The sequence below is a fragment of the Colias croceus genome, chromosome 24, assembly GCF_905220415.1.
Source record: "Colias croceus chromosome 24, ilColCroc2.1".
NCBI lineage: Eukaryota > Metazoa > Arthropoda > Insecta > Lepidoptera > Pieridae > Colias > Colias croceus.
In genome coordinates this window covers 1,861,659-1,883,894 of record NC_059560.1, presented here as the reverse complement: position 1 = coordinate 1,883,894, position 22,236 = coordinate 1,861,659, and the positions used below count along the sequence as shown (strand labels likewise).

Here is a 22,236-nt window from a genome sequence, read left to right as displayed (position 1 = left end):
ACATATGAATACAAGATTAAGGGCACATTTTCGAGGGTAAGCCGCGTATCGATGAAATGTATTGTGTACTCACATGCGTCAGAGGTGGCCTGTTCCTCCTCGGTCCAGTTTGACACTTCGGTGGTAATTTTTGTAAAAAAACGAAAAGCGAAAAAAAAAACAAAAAGTTCCAATCTCAAATCCCCGTCACCTCATCAACACAACCGTTCGCACTGTCACTTAACGCACATATTCTCACAAAAATATAACTTTTCTAAAATAGTTTCGGGTCCTATGTTTCGATATGATATGTGTACATTTCGCACGTAAAATCACTGGAAATCCCAAAATATGTCGCGCGTTTGATATGAGTAAAAATTTTTTTTACAGAAAAATATTTTTGTTTTTTTTGTTATCAATTTAGTTTTGTTTTGGAGGTTTTTAGCGGTCGTCGCGTGTTTGTTGTTGGGAGCGGAAATGCGACTCTCTGGCGATTGTGCATAGACGGGACTGCACCAGCGGCGCACACTGTACTAGACCGCGTGCGTACTTAGCCATTACCTTGTATTTACTGCGACCGAGTGTAGCGGAGCGGCCAGTCTTGATACTTGAATGCACTTGAAAATATACGGCCAATTCGCGCGACGCCTGCGTTCGCTTGTACTTAAATGAGGATATTGGCGATATTCTACATTAACAAAACACACTTATAATGCACATAATTTATAGAACTCACTTATCGTTTAAAAAAAAATTAAAGTGATGTAAACACGTTTTTAATATTGATACACGATCACATAACTAGACACCTGTACGTAAATGCACGTATTTATTTTAAAACAGTCGTATTACATATTATTTCTATACAGTTTCATAAATTGAAACAATAAAATCCAAATCTGCATTTGATATGTTATCAATGCACGGATACAGATTTCATATAAAGCATTTTGCAATAAATAACTTTCACGCAAAGTGAAATGCTTAATAAATAAGACTCAGTATCGTGTGAAGACGCTAAGGGCGAATAATGCTCGTATCAATGCGGTTCGATCGCAGTACAGTGCACACATGCGCAGAGTGCAACGTCATTCACGAGCGCATTGTCTGTGTGAGTGCCCGCGCTTGTATGAACCTTGGCCATTTAGCTCTACTTACTTATCCTTTGTATTAATTCGAACGACTTATTCTGACGAGTTAACATTTTTAAAAATCGAACGCGGACTCACCGCTAAAATTTCCAAACTAAATTGCATTTTTTAAAAATAGAACGCCGGAGCCGCCGTACTAGTGTGCAAAGTAAATTTTGTGGTGTTTGTGTGCTGCTTTTTTATCGTTTTTTTCTCAGAGTGTGGGTGCGTTCGATTGTGTAGTCATCGGTGTGGGTGTGTGCGTCGGCCGATACGCGCGCCTGTGTGCGTTGTTCTTGTAAGAAAAGGTTTGGTGAAAAATTTTGTAGGAATCCATATAGATGGCGTTGTACAAGTAACTATGATGCAAATAGCATCAAAAATTATCGGCCGCTGACATTATAGCAATGTGGTCATTATGTGCTCTATGTTAAGGCTAAAATTAGTGTATGCGATATATCGTGTGTAGTTAGTTCTATCGCCGGCCATTTTTATATCGTGCCGTTATAGATAAAATAGTTTACTAGTTAATTATTAATCAGGAAATGCAAAAATAATTGCGTTTTTCGACCTTCCTGTTATCTTAATAAGTTTATCATTCTTTATGTTTATTGTAAGAGCGGTTTTAATTAACATCTATTAAATGTTAGAATAAATATTAAATATACTTTTGAAGATGACATATTTCGTTTATCTATATATAAATGAAACCCGTTTCGCGTTGTCACAGCATCACGTGTGAACGGCTGAACCGATTTCGATAATTCTTTTTTTTATTATATTCCTTGAAGTACGAGGATGGTTATTATGTAGAGAAAACGTAAGTATAGGTATACCACGGGCGAAGCCGGGGCGGACCGCTAGTAAATAATAAAGTTTTACATTGATTAAAGGTTATTGCGTTTCCCAATACTTATGTTATAATATTTTCTTTTATTCATTCTTATTGGGAACTAAGACCGGATCTTATAGAAATAAAACTACGTTTATATGAAACAGATATTGTAACTTAAATCGACGATTTAATTTTAGATTAAATGAGGTTTAAAAATATAAACATACGTTTATTTGACGAGTGACAGAAGACAGAATTGGACGTTTAAATGTTTTTAAATTTTAATATATTTGGTGGTATTTACCTAAGTAGTATGTGTTTTGTTTTAATGTTATAATTGCACTTTTAAGGAGTTAAACTTTTGGTTTTGTTTAAATAAATAAAAATGTATTATATATTATATTTATATAATTGATATATCATATATCCTTTTCCCACATTCTCAAATAAAAAATGGTAAATGAATTTGGAAAAAATATAATATTTTAAAGTTGTATTTGTTTTCTTTTACACCCTTTTCCTGCTTTCACATTGTATATCCCGTTTTTGTTTATTTTTGGTGACGCGTCGTTTGTTAGATGATGACGTGTTTAGAGTTTAGACCCTTTGGCTCAGTGCTAGGTGACATTATATTATATGAGGGTGTGGGGTTCAATCTCATTGATGCAAATAAGTGAATTATATACCTATTCGGAGTGCTTGTGTATCAATTAATTATAAACTTTTACAAGATGTGACATAAAATATTTGTGTGTACGTATGTTTAGCAGTTTCTATACAATCTCCTCAGTTCAAGTTTTTAATAGATACCTACATGGAAGATAATTTTTCTTGGATAATATGACTATTAAAAATCAGTAAAAACCCAAGAACTTAGGTTTACGTAGTAAGTAAAAAAAAACATATTTCTATGGCGTAGGTAGTAGTTTGTGTATTTAAATGGTAACATAATATTATATAACATCTTACATGCGCTCAAAAGAAAATATCCCAAACTAAAACTTAAGAAAAATATACGGTACAAAAAGTTCACAATTATTCACATGCAAGTTATCAACACAAACCTCCATTCACGAAATATGAAGAGAAGAAAACAAAAAGCTGCCAGTATAATTAATATCAATATCGTCGTTCCATAAAAAAAAAACGAATCGGTCGTTCCATATTCAAAAAAAGAATGTCATCGAACGTCAGGCCCAAATATATTTAGTCTTGTTTAGTTTACGGGCGGGTGACCACGTCGGGCACAGAGCTACGTTACGGGGAACGTTTTTATGAAATAAAAATAATGTTCCTGAATTTGATTGGGGTGAAGGGTTTTATTACCGGCTGATTGTAATATTTTATGACTCGTAGGAAACCTTCATAGATATAGGTTAGGATAGACCGTAGTTTAGTAATTAGGTACCTATTTAATGTTATTACTTTTATGTTTAAAGTTTAAATAAGTTAGGCTCTCAATCGTAGCGATTTATTAAAACTAAAATTGTTAATTATTAGGTCACATCAAAATGTATCGTAGCTAATTCCAAGAAACTATACCTACCTACGTTTCATTGCAATGATCATAAACATGAATGAATGTGTTACTTTAACCAATCCTACTACAACAAGAACAATGAATCACTAACACCTTTTTTTTTTAAGTGAGGAAATCTTGCATAGATACCCACGGTCTCCGGAGAAAGGGCCGCGGGTTATGTTGGATTCCTACCGACCAAAACCCCACTGTGTTCCGTCAAGCCACATAAACGACGGGGCCACGGGTATAGGTAGATTTCGTCCGTGACCCCGTGCACGTGTTATAAGCAATTATCTATATTTATAAAACTCAAAGGTGACTGATATTATAGTGATCTATCAACGCACAGCCCAAACCACTGGACGTATCGGGCTGATATTTGGCATGCAGGTAGATGTTAGGACGTAGGCATCCGCTAAGAAAGGATTTCCCGAAATTCTTGCGGGAACGGGGAAAAACGGGCATGCACGTACAAAGTCGTGGGCGGATGCTAGTCTACTATAAGCAGATTTGCATTAAAATGCACATCTGCATACCTATCTATTATATTTCAGTATAAAGAGAACCTTTATACTAAGGTATGTACCTATGTCTTTCAAAGCAATGCGTACAAGAAATACTCTAAAATACGTAGGAGAAGACAACCCACTGCGTAATAAATTTTAAATCGATAACCTAATTCACTGAAATACATTTCTTTCACTTTTAGTGGGTTTTTAATCAATTTCTAAGGTCAATTTCTTTTACTGAAGACACAAATACCTTATTTATAATACTTTTGACCTAAATTTTCATACTTAATTAATTTTAACTCTTAGTTATACATATGGACATCCAGGAGTTGAAAATAAGAACTTTAAAAATAAACTTTTAAAACGTGTCAAAAATATATATTAGGTAATTGGAAACGCGTCTAGACGTCTGTATCAACGACACGGAATGTGGCTGAGGGATGATCTAACGAAGTTATCTTACATTTTTTATTTTTCCAATTTACTTGATATTGCACTCTGTCAATTATTATTCGAATAATTGTGTTAAATCTAAAATAGAACGTGATTCTTTAAATAACTGTTGATACAGTTTTCATTTTTTATTAAAATTTTGATGATGTGTAGGTATAACGTTTATATAACGTTTATAAAAACAACGTCGTCATAATCTATAATGTGAATTCCCGTAAAGGACATGTTTCTCTAAAGTGTTTCAAACCAAAATGGTACGGGATTATCATGAAAAAATGAATGTTGTCCATGACTCAATATAATTTCTAATTAGATTGTTATTTCTCCATCAGACACCATATAAAGTATTATTCTATTGGTTTATGGACTATAGTTTAAACTGTATTTAAACTTGAGTTTATCATCGACACAAAGGATTCAGACAAAAATTCAACTGCCCATAGCTTTATTTGGCACCATCAAATGTGACAATGCGTCCTAAATTGAAACAAGTATATATAGATTATAGAACGTACCTATTCACAAAGTGTATTAAATTTATCTAAATAAATTATACATTTAAGGAAATCTTCGGAACTGAATTTGGTAGAGTCCTGTTGTAGAGAAAAGATGACGCAAATAATCCTTTTCCTGGTATAGTACATCAGTTTAACCGTAACATATGGATATTGCTAGGCATTTATTGGGAACCTAAAAGTTTTTACCGTCGCCCACTGAATTATTGCAGACCGGAGGTATAAAAGTTAAGCCCACTTTATATTCGTATGGGTTTTGACTATTTTTTGCTGCGTGTGTTACGGTTAATGGTTTATCGTTAAATGGAAGATTGTTAGGGTTTGATTGCGATGTGCCTTGTATTTGGTTTAAAACGAGTGTTGAAAATTGAATAGTACCTATTATTATTGTTTCTCAGAATATCAGTGTCTTTACTGGGTAATGTTTAAAAGGTTGGGAAATCAGAATAAGTCACTATTTCCCTCTAAATTAAAGTCTAAATCTCTCTTTAAAAAGTCTTTATTTCCTATATGAGTTTTAATGGCATGTAGTTTAATGATTTCTTTATAAGAATGTTATTTTACTTTAATCTTCAATTATATTGTTTTCTTTGTAAACATGACCTAATTTAGTATTTTGCATAGGTATTATGTTTATGTAAATTGGGTCATGACAATATCATCTGTTTAATTAAATGTCGATTGTTTAGTTAAATGATATCAAATCTAGTGTAACAGTTAAAATATTTTGTTAATTATTTTGTCCAATTTGAATAAGTGTATTAAATATTAAATTCCCTTCTTTCTATTATTTGCCTAGGAGAGGGTTTTGTAAGTACATATCTACCTGCCAAAGGATTTAGAATAAAATTCTAAATCGCTTTGTATTCCGATATAATAAAGAAAACTATTTTACCAAAAAAAAAAAATAACACTTGAAGCGATGAACATTTCAGTTTAATTTTTATAAATCTAATACCTACTATTATTGTGGAATTGGTTAAAAATGTTGCATGTTTGTATTGCTATTGTTACTATAATTATTAAATCTTAAAACAAAAAGTAAATTATGAATTTCATTGTCTTTGTCTACAGTTAGACTGTTAGAAAACTAAAAGTACATTTAATTAAGGTTTTCCATTATTCTTAAAATTCAATTAATGCATTTATTCAACCTAGGTATATCTTTTTTGATGATGTTACGAAAATTTCGTTCGATTATAATTGTTTAAAACGTTGTAAAATCAAGTTAAAACGATTAAACGAGTTACCTATAGGAGGCAAGTTAAGCGCAGCTTTGTGCCGAATATAGGTCAGTGTTAAAAACGTTACTTTTAAACATTTACACACACAAGTCTTATATCTTTTAAGAAACACAAAAACATACAAAATTCTACAATTAAAATTAAAAAAAAAAAACACAAAAATTCCCAATTTAAAACCACGGAAACTTCGAGATCACACGGAAGTCTTAAACTGGGAAATTTTTATGAAAGCGGCCATGACACTTTTTTTGTCGCCGATCTAAGATGGCGCGTCGGAGGCTTAAAACAAAAGAAGTGATCGACCCCGCCCACTAGTAAAAAAAAGACGAAAAAAAAATCACAAAATTCAATTAAAACAATGCACTACAAACTACAAAGCGTAGCGGAATTATACAGTGCGTAAACAAAACGAAATCCCCAAATTTCCGGGATACGGGCTTGGGACACGTAGCACGGTATAATCCGCAAAGCGAACATGCAAAATATAACACTGCCAGTTACCGGAAAAGACATCAGAGGAGCACCTGTTGCACGGCCCGACCGCCGACACTAAACCTATTACCGAATTAAATTCGCCACTAATTTACAATGGAACTTTTGCAGGAACTATGTGAAACCCACTATATCTAACTTACAAAACATGGGTACAATCGATAGAGCGATCAATTCCACGGCACTTCACTAACGTCTTTCGACTCGGGGACACTTGGAGCGTACTTGTAAGAAACCTTGGGTAATAGTGTTGGGATTTTGGGTTGACGCGCGGGTCGATAGTTCGATAGTTATTTAAACTTTTTAAGAACACGCACCGAACGGTATTCGATTTGATATTGTGAATTTAGAATTTAGTAATTGAGGAGCGGAGAAGTTGCATTAGTGCACGCCGGCCTAGTTGCAACAGGTTGTTTGGTCGAGGATAGGAAGAACGCATGCGCTCTGCGGCGCCCGATGCACTTCGCCACAGTGGTCACAAATTGTATATTTTACAATTGATAATATCTATTTATTTATTTTTTTACGAAAATTATTTAAAATTATCATAGTAACATGAAACTTACCATTGCATAAAGTAGGTGAAGTAGATTGTATTATAAATGTTAGGTATTATTGATTTGAAACACTCGAAAAATTTATACTTTTGAAAGCTTAATATAAGATGTTAAAATACATTATTTATTATTATGTTATTGAATATTAAACGAAACAAGTTTTCCATAAAAGATAAGTTGCATTTGTCAGCTTATTATGTCCGATTTATAGACAATTTATATGTCTTCATAATATAATGTTATGATGTGTAAAATATGTTCAATAATAAATTTGTAAGTACTTCATTATCCTCAATATACAATTTAATAAAATTTAATTAAACACAAAACAATTTATTGAACAATCTAGCTACTTACTAAATATTGCAGTTAAATCTGAATCTTTTATATCGAATATTGCAAAAAAAAAGATTCAAAAAGATTCCACTGCTCCATATTCAAATTCGAAAATGCAACCACTGTGGAACGGCCCTCGTTCTTAACATCCATACGCGTAGTATATCCTTTATCTTGAGGATAGCATCGCAATCCTAACTACGGGATTGACCAATTATAGATAAAACGTGGATAGTTTTAGTGTAAAATTGACAAAGTTTGGATCACATTTGAATCTTTTTTGTGGAACGTTCCGTGAAATTTAAAAAAGGAAACTTGTTATTCGTTTTAAAGATCTGGAAGCTTTGTCTAGAATTTTCGTGAAAAATATATTTTATTTAGAATGTTTTGTAAGAGATTTAATTACGACTCAATTTTTTCAAAGAGAGGTCTATGGAAGATCGATAGGATGTAGAGATTTTAGTATTTCTTTTACATAACTATAACCTTAAAATATACAATCATAAATACTTATATAGAGAAAAATGAAGTAGGTACCTAAATGGAAAACGAAAAGGCACAGTTTTCAATAAATATTAATTTTCGATACCAAATTACGAAGATAGAGCTAAAAAAACATTTAAAAGAAATAAACAAAGACTTATACACAGAATATTCATACTATTTGATTTTAATAATTACCTCGTCTTGTAAAAGCTTAGTGCATGTTTATTTCTTTAGTAAACAAATCACTTGTGAGTTGTAGCTTCAGGGCTCTATGTTATTGAGCAGTTTATTTAGTGTTTTCTTGTGTAATATTTATGGAGTTTTAACTTTTATATACCTAACATATTAATTTTATTATGCCAGGCATACCTAGGTACATAGACATAGACATAAGACACATAAAAAATTTATACCTTAAAACTTTTCAAATTCTACAATCAATTTTTCACATTGAAAATAATTTGATATTTTCATTTGTTACATATGAAAGTATATTTCAATTTTTTCTATTAATAATTACTACGCTTTTTATAACATACAATCTTTCAAACACAGTTTAACACTGAGGTAAGTATTAAATATCAATAAATACTTACTACCAATTATTCGTAATAATCAACGTTGTGAACCATATTTCTAAAATTCTCAATTATAAAACGCCATACTACATACATGCGCATGTTAGTCAAAATTCTAGAGGTCCGTTCCATAACCGAGTTAGGCGTCGCTCAGCGCCAATTACTGTCCCTTTGATCTAATCGACAATTAGTTAGCCTTCCAGAACTTGCCTTTTTGTTAGTTGATATTTTTATAAAACTAGCTGCTCTAGACGTTGTTCTGCCATAGTTCTCCTTTTCGTGTTCTTCATTAGAAACTTCTTTAACATGAATAATAAAAAATAGCCAAATTGGTCGAGCCGTTGATAGATTTTTCGGTGTAATTTATAATTGAGTAGATTTTCATACGTTTTGATTAATACTTAACAAATTACTTATACATTAAAAACTTCCTTGAGAACCACTCCAAAAATCGCATCAAAATCGGTTGCGTAGTTTTAAAGATCTAAGCATACATATGGATGGACAGCAGGAAGCGACGTTGTTTTATACTATGTAGTTAATAGGTCAGATAAAAAGGAGGTAGAGTCAGTAGAGTTTTAAAAAGTTATTTTTCATATCGCCAGCAAGAGATTATTGTAAGAAAAAATTTTGTAGCATAGTTATTTCCTGTAGTGAGAATCGAACACACATTTATCGATAGGAACATACCACTGCAAAGTTTTGGTAGTATCTAATACTTCATATCATTCATATCTTATTATTTAAATACCTACACATACTTATGAGTAACCATTACTATATGAATGTTTGTAAAACACGAGAACATTCAGTCAAATTAAAAACTTTGTAAAGCAATAAGCTGTTTTATTGCCATCTTCAAGCGTGCGGTGCTGCCAAACTTCTGGCTACCAACTACGCAATATTTAGTAAAGGACGGGAAAGAGAGAATGCGATAATATACATACATATATAAATATGGATTTAAACATATAGAATAGAGAAAATGACAATGCTATAATTATATGTATTTTATGGATCAAAGTAATGAAACGTAATCAAAAAGGGGGAAAAATTTATGTTTTGTGTGTTTGTAATGAAATTAATAACAGATATTTGCGGCCAATTTTCTACAGTTCACCTATCGCTAATCCATTACACACTTTCTTAATTTAAAATTTCATCAAAAATGAAAAATCCTGCAGAATCTAACATTGGGATCTTGAACAGTAGTTGTGAACTAGTAACCTACTGCTCTTAAAACATTACGTCAAACTTTATATAGCTTCACCTCCAAAACAAATAGCAATCTGTTTGACACAGGCTTTCCAACCAACCCTAAACTATAAAGCCTAAACAAACATCATTTTAAACAAGCCCAACACACGCTTAGCTCTATTTATTCGGAGAGTAATGAATTTATGTCTATTACGTGAAAACTGCCCTTTATGGAGCATTTGGAGAGAAAGAAAAATTATTTATTTTTAGGACATAATATTTACTATGAAAAGTGAATATGATATAATATTTTATAAGCTTGCAACAAGAAGCTTTTTCATTTGCAGTGTTTATTTAGAGTCCTAGCTTCTGGTTTATAGTAATCACATTGTTCTAATAAATTAAAATTTATTAAATGTAATCTATTGTCTAATAGAACTTTATGGAATATTTAGTTTTTCTCTGTAATACAAAAATGAAAAGAAATGTTTTTTGAAAGAGATATAATATTATAGTGCAGAATGTAGAGTAGGTCATAGACTACTTTCATTTAGATTAAGATTTGGGCTAGACAACTTTTTTGGGAGAAAATATATTTTCCGGAGAGGGGTTCCGGTTCCGGTGGCGAAAGTGAAAAGACGTACGAAAGTGATCTCTGTGAATATTATTGAAATAATAGTGTAAAAGTGGCAATTTAAACTCATATTAGGCTTAAATCTTACCTAGAACTTAAAAACATCCCAAAATAGTGTTAAAGTGTTTGATACAGTGCTTTCCAAAACAAATCATTGTTTTTATTTGATCAGTATAACCTAAAAAAACGTTATAAAACATTCCACTGAACAATAACTGTCAAATATCAAACAAACTGTCAGTGACAAGTGACAACAAACATTGACTTTGACATTTCAACCATAAATAGTAGTGATAGTGTTACCACCATTCAAAGCTGAATTACCCAATAATAATATGGAAAAACAAATGGAAATTTTGTTTTCAAAAATCAACGAAAAATTTAATGAACAAACAAATACATTAACAACAGCAATAACGAAAAATGTAATGGAGGCCTTAGACGAAAAGATGAAATTATTGATAGAAGAAAATAACAACCTTAAAACTAAAGTCAGTAATTTGGAACAAAAAATATCATCTTTAGAAAAGGAAAAACGAGGAAAAAATTTAATTCTTTTCGGCATTGAAGAAAAGGGAAAAACAGAAATAGAACTAGTGGATTTAGTGAAAGAAACTGTTGTGGAATCAGGTATACATCTAGATAGTCAAGAAATAAGTAATATTAAAAGAATCGGAAAACAATCAGATAAGAACCGTCCAGTTATAATATCACTAACAACCATATGGAAGAAACATATTATTTTGAAAAACAAGCGAAACCTTCCTCCAGGCGTGTATGTAAAAGAGGATTACTCTAAAGAAGTACTAGAGACACGTAAAAAATTACAGCAACAAGTGGAAATAGAAAGAAAAAATGGGAATGTAGCATTTATAAAATACGATAAGCTAATTGTAAAGAAACCCAACAACAGCCATCGTGAAAAAAGAAAAAGATAACAATCAGGTTCTCCAACCGATTCATCTCAGAAAAAGTTAAACACAAAGTATGATGAAAATGCTAAGACCCAAAGAGGAGTAATCAAGCCAAGCATCCTTACATATGTATCGCGCGAACGATCCGCCTCTGTTTCAGAGATGTCAAAAAACAAGTAAAGGCCCCCTCCGACCGGAACAAACAAAGAATTAATATTAAAACAAATATAGATATAAGGAAAACATCAAGAAAATACCCCCCAAGCCGGCTGGTCACCGTGGGGGAAGACGACCACCACCCTCCAACAAATCTGCCAACTAAATTCAACACAAAAAAAGATATACAAAAACAAAGTAATTTATATATATGTACACTTAATACGCGAACCTTGAGAACAGAGGAAAGTTTGAAAGAACTAGAGTTAGCTATAGAGACCATCAAGTGGGACATCTTGGGCATAAGTGAAATGCGGAGACTAGGAGAAGGAATAGAAGAGAGAAATAATTATATTATGTACTATAAAGGCGAAGTCTCTGGACATAGAGGAGTAGGTTTTTTGGTGAAGTTAAAACTCAAGAACTACATCACTGCTTTTGAAGGAATATCAGACAGAATAGCGGCAATACACATTAACTTACCCAAACATAAGAAAAACTGGACAGTAATTCAAGTCTACTCGCCAACAGAGCAAGCATCAAAAGCAGAAATAGATACATTCTATGATAAACTAAGGGAATTTTCAGAAAAATACTCTCAAAACAATTTAGTACTCATGGGGGATTTCAATGCACAAGTAGGTACCCAAATAACTGGAGAAGAACATATAATAGGGAAATATGGGAAAGGTAAAAGAAGTAGAAATGGAGAAAAGTTAGTAGAATTCTTGCTTGAGCAAAATTTAACACTTCTTAACTCCATTTTTCGCAAAAGGCTCAACAACAAATGGACATGGATATCTCCAGACGGAAAGGTCAGAAATGAAATTGATTACATAATAACCAACAAAGCGAAGTTATTTAGTGATACGGGAATAGTGAAAAACCTAAACTTCAATACCAACCACCGTATGGTACGTAGCTGTCTCAAAGCAAGTGGTTTAAAGAAGCCTAGACCAAGAGCCGTTCAAAATATTTACTTAACGTGCAAAAAGGGGGAGAAATTCGAAACTACAGAAGACTTAATGGAAGTTGTTAACTCAAATATGTCACTAAATGAGAAATACAAAAAAGTAGAAAACAAGCTCAAAGAACAGGCAAGTACAACAACAAACAAGAAGAAAGAAACCTATTTAAGTGAAACAACTTTAAAACTAATTCAAGACAGAAAGGAACTGATACTTAATAAGAAAGAAAACCAAAAAGAAATCTCCAATCTTAGCAAACAGATCCGCGAAAATATGAGGAAAGATAGAAATAATAGACGTCACAAAACCCTGGAAAATTATATTATCAAAACAGGAGGCACAAAAAAAGCACTTAAAGAACTTAGAGAAAAAGGAAAAGAATGGATACCAAAGCTAAGAGACAAAGAACTGCAAGTAACATCTCGTAGTAAAATCAAGAATATAGCGACAAACTATTATCGTTCATTATATTCAAATCAGGCTAACACACAGACAAATGAAAGGAGACATGTTCAAATACAACAATACATGACGGAAGCTAATGAAGATATACCAGAAATATTACAATCGGAAGTAGAGAAAGCTATTAAAAGTCAAAAGATGGAAAAATCGCCTGGTCCTGACAAAATTACAAATGAACTGATGAAAGGGACAATCACAGAACTAGCCCCAATACTTACCAGGATCTTTAATGAGGTTTTATATACAAGCAGTATTCCAAGCAATTGGGCAGAATCGCACATAATACTTTTGTACAAGAAAGGTGCAAAGGACGATATTGGGAATTACAGGCCAATATCTCTAATTTCGAATGTATATAAAGTTTTCGCAAAAGTTATCCTGGACAGAGTGTCAAACCAACTAGACGAAAACCAACCGATAGAACAGGCTGGTTTCAGAAAAGGATTCAGTACAATTGATCAAATACATACAATTAAACAGCTTATCCAAAAATACAATGAATACAATAAAACTATTTATCTGGCATTCATAGATTACTCTAAAGCTTTCGATAGTCTCAAACACGAATCCGTATGGCAAAGCTTAAAAGAGCAGGGAATTCAAAATTTATACATAGACATCATCAAAAACATATACAAGGAAAGTAAAGCTAGTGTCCGACTGGAATCAATGGGAGATGTTTTTCCAATTGAAAGGGGTGTCAGACAGGGTGATCCACTCTCACCAAAGCTGTTTACAGCAGTGCTAGAACAAATGTTCAGGAAACTAGAATGGGAGCATGTGGGACTTAACATAAATGGATCAAGACTGAATAATCTCAGATTTGCTGATGACTTGGTGTTATTAGAAGAAGACCCGCTACTACTGGAATCTATGATACAAACTTTAGCAGACAGAGGCAGGGAAGTGGGTCTAGAAATGAACTCTAGTAAAACTAAAGTAATGACGAATTCAACACCCATAGACATAACCATCAATGGACAAAAACTTGAATATGTAGAGGAATATGTGTATCTCGGCCAGATTATATCACCTTATGATCAAATGTCCAAAGAAATAGACAAAAGAATTGCAACAGGATGGAAGAAATACTGGGCCATGAAAGAAATCATGAAAAGCAAGTCTCTGGGAATTAAGATCAAGAAGAAAACATTTGATACCTGCATCCTACCCTGTATAACATACGGCTGCGAAACCTGGGCTCTAACTAAACGCCATAGGGATAAACTAGCAAGTTGTCAAAGAGGTATGGAAAGGAGCATGCTGGGTCTGAAACTAAAAGACAAAGTTAAGAGTACAGATATTAGACGTAAAACAAAATTAACAGACATCCTTAAAAGCATAGACCAATTAAAATGGAGATGGACTGGACATATGCTCCGCTGCAAAAAAGAAAAATGGAGCAAACAGGTCACTGTCTGGTACCCTAGGGATGGAGTAAGGAGCCGGGGCCGCAAAGCTAGGAGATGGGAGGACGAATTAAAAATGACCGCAGGGCCCTTTTGGACAAGAGTGGCAGCAGACAGAGCACAATGGAAAGAGTTGGAGGAGGCCTTTGCCGTAAGGCATACCGAAATTAGAGATATTTTATAGTGAAATTTCGTTTTTAGTTTTAAGTAATTTTATGTTTATATATGTCAACTTTTTTCGGAAATAAAGGCTTTATTATTATTATATATTTTTAGTCACTAAAGTAGCAAAATACAAAAAAACTACTTAATTTTTCTGAATAATTTTTATCAGTCATTAAACTTTACACAAATTTTAGTAGGTAATTGAAGGTTATATTTTAGTCAAATGAAATGTTTTTGTTAATCTGTCACTTTGCTGTCACGCACAGGGCTGCGAGTGAATTTTGTCATATCAAGGGCTGTCACATTAATGTTTTTGTAAATGTGTACGTATTGCAGGAAATATGGGAGTCTATTGTTACAAATTTTAAAGAAACTATACAAAAGGGAAAGAATATGAATGCATGTTGATTTTTATCATATTTATATTATATAATAATTTTTATCATAATATATATAGGATATATAAATTAGGAATAGATTAAAAGTTAATCATTTTTGGGTTTTTCAAATTTTCAGACCACATTTCAATATGTTGCTTTCAGTATTCGTTTCCACTAAGATGGTCACACGTAGCTTTTACATTTTTTTCACTAGGGCTGCCACGACGACATAAAACAAATTTTAAGGGATGTCAACTATATGTTTTATCAAGAACTATTAGGTTTGTCAAACATATCTAATTTCACACATAATTTTAAGTTTTTTTTTTACCTACAACTAGGGTTGTCAAAAAATTAAACAATTACAGTTCAGGCATAGGTATCTTTCCACGTAGAATATTCCGGTCTATCACCTACAACTAGGGTTGTCAAAAATGCAATACAGTTAAGGGTTAGGTACGTAACGTATATTATTATCTTTCAACACAAAATTTGCTGTCACTCACAAGTTACAACAATATTTGCTAGGGTTGTCACCCACCAGGGCTGGCACTCACCGAGTATGTACACCATGTTCTTGGTCCAGCGCTGCAGCTCCTTGCGTATCGCGCGGCGTTCCTGCTGGCAGCGCGCGAACGAGCACTCCGCCATTGCACATGCGCGGCAACCCTGCACAATATAACGGTTTTAAAACCAGTTTTTTTCAAAATGTAGGTTTATGTTGTATAGAATTAGTGTTATTATAGGATACCTATTTGTGTGTTGTAAACAATAAACATTTATAAAATAAAACGGATTTAAACCCGTTTTTTTTAAGAAACAAAGTGATAAGTCTTAATAATGATATAAAATTGTTTTATTTATTTATATTAGATATTATATTATTTAAACAAAGCTAGTAAGTAAGTTGATGCAAAAATGGTCGCAATTAATGCATAAAATGAAAAAAATATTGTATCATAAAATGATACAATATTTTTCATTTTTCATAATTTAACACACACATGTAGTAAAACTAATCAACATCATAAACGAACAATTCCATTCATCTCGTCTATCACAAAATAAAAGTCCCATCAATATCGGTCCAGCAGTTCTCTATTACTGTGAACGCATGCGAACAACGCGGATAACATTCCGGCTTTTAAAAGTGCAACGTGAAACAAAGCTCCCCAAATTCTTAAGCTCTTAAATGCTTTCAAAATCTTCGCTTGCATTTTAAACTCTATTTCCATAACTATAAGGTTTATCTAAAACGTTTCATCATTTACCATCGAGTACTAAAATTATCAGCTTTATGATATTTGACTTGAAGCTTTCGGTGTAATTCATAACTAGTGTTCATACTAAAATATGAAAATATATCCTATACTTTATCAATACTAAAGATTTAGAGGTATATCATTACTTATAAATAATAGGTATCAATAAAACCTATCTATAATCATAATATAGATACTTTACTAGTCACAATAAAACCAATCAATACCTAAAACGAACATAAACCATACAAACTAAACAACAGTTCAAAACCCGATGTCAATAGCCATTAATGGAATTTTAAAAGATCCAATTACATTGAGAAAGTATCGACTCCGCCGGTCATTGCCCCCTGCTAACGGAATCCTACGAAAAACCTCTCATCAAGCTGCCACCCCCCGAATATGCCCGAACCACCCGAATCTAGAGCCCGAATTCTTGTTGCCCCGTTTAGTTCGGCTAGCTACTAGCTGCGTAATAGCTAGAGTGTTGAAAAACATCGTAAGCTCGTCAATATTTGTAGAGAACTTGTTTTAGACTCTCCAATTAAAATTGTGATTGATAAGAAAGACGATGTATGCTTGCAACGTATTAGGATGATATTGAACGTATGTAAATATGTAGTTTAGTACGTTTATGTGTTAAAAGTTTGGTGGAGAAAAGATTTTAAGTTACGTAAGTATAAGAGCCAGTTTGATAGTTAGAAAAGAACATAACTAGATAAACAATAATCTAGAGCCGCCTGTAACTGTATAAAGATCGATAATATGAAGTATCGTAAGAACATGAAGCTAGTAACTAGACGATAAACACGATACCAAACGGGCCACTATCCCGAACTCCAGACGAGGGAGGTGCCGGGTATCGCGAAACTATTCTTATTTTAAAATCTCCACGGAATTATGCCACGGAGATTCTTATTTTAAAAATATCACGCTCCACCGAAATTTTCTTATTTTTTTTAAATTCACCGAGGGGGCAAACGCTTCCGAAATCCTCCCAGCGCACTGGCCACCAACAATTACTTCATTTTATTATTCAAGACGTCATAGCCGAGCGAATTTAAAAACGCCATTCGAAATATGAATAGAGTTAAAAATTTTATTTCTATTTATATGGTTCGGTTTTTCTTTTCGTTGCCCGGGCTCCTTTCAATGGCCATAATTTGAGTTACGATATTGTATCGTGAAATGTAAATGTTTTTGTGATCGAGTTCATGGTTAAGTCACAGATTACTAAATCGTTTACCTTAAGCTAAGTAAAGACGTTTTCGTTTAGAAATAAATTTTAACGAAATCTAGAAACATTAATTAGGTCACCAAAATGCAGACGTGGTCTCAAGAAATTCAATAGAAAAATGCTCTATAAATTGTTCAATAATCTGTTCTAGTCTTAGACAGTGTGCACATTTGGCCGACTATAAAGGCGCACACACACAATCTTAATGGCGGAATCCGAACGCCTCGAGCGGTTTTAAAATAAGAATATCATAACTGGCCACCGGGAGAGGGTGGTCCCCTATCAAATTTTTAAAAAGGAAATGCGCATACTTATGTCATCGATGAGTTTAGTCTAGACCACAGATTAAAATAATATTTTAAATTTCGAACGAGCTGCTTTGTTTTTAAATTGTATTTAGAATTGGAATACGTGTTGGTTTTAAACAGAGGTTTTATATATTTGTTAGTGATGGTTTGTTGTGACAAGATAATGAATTCTGAGAAATTGCACGGACATTTATTTTGAGAAATACTTTGTTATGGTGAAGGTATCAAGAACTAGACGAACTATCTTTCACCTGTCCCATTATTTTCTCGTGAAGCATCGACAAATATAGATACATATATGCAATGTTTAAGAATTCATTCATTTATACTATAGCTATGTGACATTTGTCTAAATGTTACAAGTTACATGTCTCTACATAAAAGTTATAATAGGAGCTTTCTAAGTTAAAATATAAACACTTATTATACAATATTTTACACTACACTATAATTTTAAAGGAAAATCAGCTTAGATTTTAGACGATATTTTGTCTTTAATCCCATACCGTGTTAATTAAACTGGGCTTAGGCTTCGCTAAACGCCCTGTTCAGAATACCAAGGGTTAGAATACACTTGAAACATACACCTCATTATCTTTATATTTAATTAACAATATTAGAGTTTGTAATTATTTTCTAACTTTGTATAAAACGTTAGATTCGATTAACAAAATGAACTGTCTAGTACTATTCGTGTTTTAAAATGTCAGTGTACGAAACAATTATGTTTTGTCTTGGTCGTGTCTATTTTATAATCTGTATTAAGATATAATTATATACTTTATAGTTGATTTAATCGACGAACTGTCTAGAACTATTCGTGTTTTAAAATCTCACCGCATGAAACAATAATATTTCATCTAGTCGTGTCTAACCATTTATAATCTGTATCAAGCTATACTTATACGTGTAAACATAACGCCAAAACCGACCACTCATTAATTCCAAAAGAATTCCAAATTCAAATTATCGAACGCTGTGCACCGCTCATTCTAAATTCAAATCCTGGAACGCAGACAAATGCTAATTCCGTGAGCGCCAAAAAGGTCCGTCATAACAAAAAATCGCCAATAATTTCCTAGCAATTTCAATCGCTGTCAAATTTCGGTCCCCCTTTCCCCGGATCAATTGGCAGCTCCGTCTCGCTCCATCTTAAGATATCCGGGTATAGCCGTCTCCCCGGATAACTTCTCGAGCGACGCGTGAATAGCAGACTGTAGTAAGGAACATTTGGTAATTATGTGAAGTGTTTTATTCTGTAGCCTTTTACTTGTAGGTTATAAGTGATAGAAGGCTGTGTAGGAGAGCTATTAGAATATTTGGTATTGCATTACCTGTGCATTTAACTTTCAGTTTTGTAATTTACAAACGAAGATCATACTAAAAGACTTCAGAACACAAATTTAGTGCCAGGGAAAGCATTACAAAAAAATACTACTTAATTTGTTTTCATTATAATTCAGTTCAAGTTTACCAAATCACAATAGCAACAAGGAAAAATTAAGCTACGTTTTATTATATTAGAAAGAAGTGTTTACGACAATCATACTATGTTTGATAAACCCAAAGACTTCAATATCAACAACCTATCTATTTGGCCTACTAAAACTGAGCAAAAACCTCGATAAAATATGTTACTTACAACATTTTCCCTAACCCTATCGCCTCCATTCTCTCGCGGATATGGTCCGGATCTTATTTTTAATCGTAGTGTGCGCTGTATGTGTGTGTGTGTGTGGAGATGTTCCCCCGTGGCCGTGCGAAATTGATGTTTTTAATTAGTTCGCATCGGTTTTCGTTTGTCGCATGCATTGCTTTATTATTTATTAAAATGTGATATAGTCTATACTATTGTGTGTAACTCAGTCTTATTGATTTTGCTGCAAGCTGGATTAGTTTTTAATATGTTCTTGAAGTAGCAATTTTTTGCGAAAACTCAGAGAATGTTAGAAAGAAAATAATTTCATAGAATGGTATAGTTTATAGAGATCAAGGAAACAAAATACATTCGAACAATGTCCCATTTTCAATCTCAAACGACAATCAAAAGCATTCAGACTTCAGAGTCACGGCCGTCACAAATATAGTGTTAAAAAGTTTGAAAGCCATTTAAATATGAACAAGAATACAGCGTGGTTTTGAACTTTAATTGAATACACGTTTCGTTAAACAATTTCGTCGAAGTTAGCTCAAAATGTAAAACTATCCGGCGGCGGAAAGTCGCTTTTGTTCGCGCGTTCAATGGGCGGCAGGAACTTTTCGCGGCATTTTGAAAATTTTAAATGACAGATGTCAGTTTCGAAATTCGAATGTGGAATGTTTTTGAGCGCGCGTTTGATTCGTTTTGAAATTGAATGGACAATTTTGTGATTAGAACTAGAGACATAATTGGAAAAATGTAATTTATATAGTCATCTCTATGATATACATTTCACAGAAAATGGGGAAAAGTGATGAAAATCATAGGTATTTTGTTTCTTTACGTTATTAATTTAGCGATATATTACCTACCTTATAACGAGAAATGAGAGTATAATTGATAAAAAATAACTGTTATTTAGAAAACATGTAGAGAACAGATGTAGAGCAACAGAGTATTATGTAATTTCTAACTTCCTATATATTGTGAAAAACATTATCACTTCCACTTTTTCCAGCGAAGAGGTATAGCTGTACTTATACATAAAAATATTTTCCAACATCACAATTGCAAAGTGCATATAACTTCCTACAGAAGTACGACAGACAGACTGCCAAGTCTCGTATATATATACAGACCTGTTGATACCAATGTTTGTCTGCTTCAAGTTTTTGTTTGTTTTACTGTACCTACATACGAAACCTATACGAATAAATTCTATGACCTATTTAAGATGTATAGATTTTAAATCTTGATATGTAACTTACAAAATCTGTGTTACAAATTTATTATGAAAATTGTATTATTTAATATCTACATACATATAATAAATCTGTAGAAGGGTCAATTCTGTACATTGAAAATATTGAAATAATAAATAGCAGGGGGTGTTACTGGATCGATACCAAGCCCAAATATGTGATTAAAAAAATTTTTGTCTGTCTGTCTGTCTGTATGTTCAGGCATCACGTGAAAACTAACGGTTCGATTTCGATGAAACTTGGTATAATTATTCCTTATTATCCTGGGCATAAAATAGGATACTTTTTATCCCGGAAAAATACGTAGAAAAAAAATAAATCTTAATATTTCTTAATTTTTCCGCGCGGACGGAGTCGCGGGCGGAAGCTAGTCACGAAATAAAGCTTTGCTGACTAACTAAGAAACTGTATTTATATATTATCTAAAGCTTGAAAATGAATAATAACAAGTCTTATTGATTTTTGATATGCAATTTTATTTAAAAAACTCTATTTGTATCTCTACCTATTGGCTATTACCTAGGTATATCTTAAACATATATTTCATATTTAAACTATTTCAAAACTCGATAAATTTAACACTACCTACCAATAATTTTAACTACCAAACCTTCAACACCATATCCCAAACCTACCAAATAAAAAACACATAAAGGTCTAGTATAAGTCCTTATACATACAATATATAAACGTACAGACAAAACTCGGTCAATAAGTACGTATTAAACGTAAGGTACACTTCGCAGACAGACAGCGCAACAACGCTATATATATATAAAACCTGTTGCTTTTCATTGTTTTCGTTCAACTAGTTTTCAACTAACTTCTCAACTGATATTACTTTTTAAAAATTCGTACTCACGTTTTGTATGAAAATGTGGACTTTGGTTAGACTACGTTTCAAGGGTTTTGTGTATACCATTTTTTTATTCAAAACTATGACATTATAACGCTTAAACATTTACAAGGAAACTGTTATCATCATTTTTCGTAATAATTTTACCTTATTTTGATTAGAATAACATTTACACGTATAGTAAGGAAACTGTATTCAACATGGCGAGCTTAAAGCTCTATTTTAATCAATTATATTTCAAATATCCATGCATTTTCCGACATTTATCTGTAATATTTATTACCTAGGTATATTTTTATAACCATATCCAATACTATACCAAACTACTCTAAAAACAACCATTTAGAATTCAAAGACAAACATACAAAAATCTTCCATAACATCTATATTATATCTACTTATTTTTTATAAGTTAAAATTCCATAAAATCTATACCTATTTTTTATAAGTTAAAAACGTAAGAGCGTATTTTCATTAGCTCATAAGCGGGCTTGATCCTTGTGATGCGCCTGTGTGAAAGAATGCTTCGAATCAATACAGCGGGCACGTTAAATTGCCCCCTGACCCCCCCTTTTTGGGGGGTTTCTTGGGGATTATGTTTTGATTGAACAGTTAACAATTGGGAATTAAATTTATGTTTTAATATCGGTAGTGTGTGTAGTTTTGTTGTGTGTAGTGGTTTATAACTTGTAAGACGTTATAGAGTAAATATATAAAAATATTCAAACTAATGTCTTTATATATTTAT

The 22,236-nt window shown here is 32.7% G+C and overlaps 1 protein-coding gene across 1 annotated transcript in view; it reads right to left on the bottom strand.

Moving 5' to 3' along the window:
* Window positions 1-22,236, bottom strand: part of LOC123702617 (mushroom body large-type Kenyon cell-specific protein 1) — a 193,124-nt gene that overhangs the window by 114,886 nt on the left and 56,002 nt on the right. The window contains exon 2 of the mRNA XM_045650377.1: window positions 15,482-15,593. Within this exon, the coding sequence (XP_045506333.1) occupies window positions 15,482-15,575 (94 nt within the window). The 5' untranslated portion in view covers window positions 15,576-15,593. The remainder of the gene's footprint in view (window positions 1-15,481; window positions 15,594-22,236) is intronic.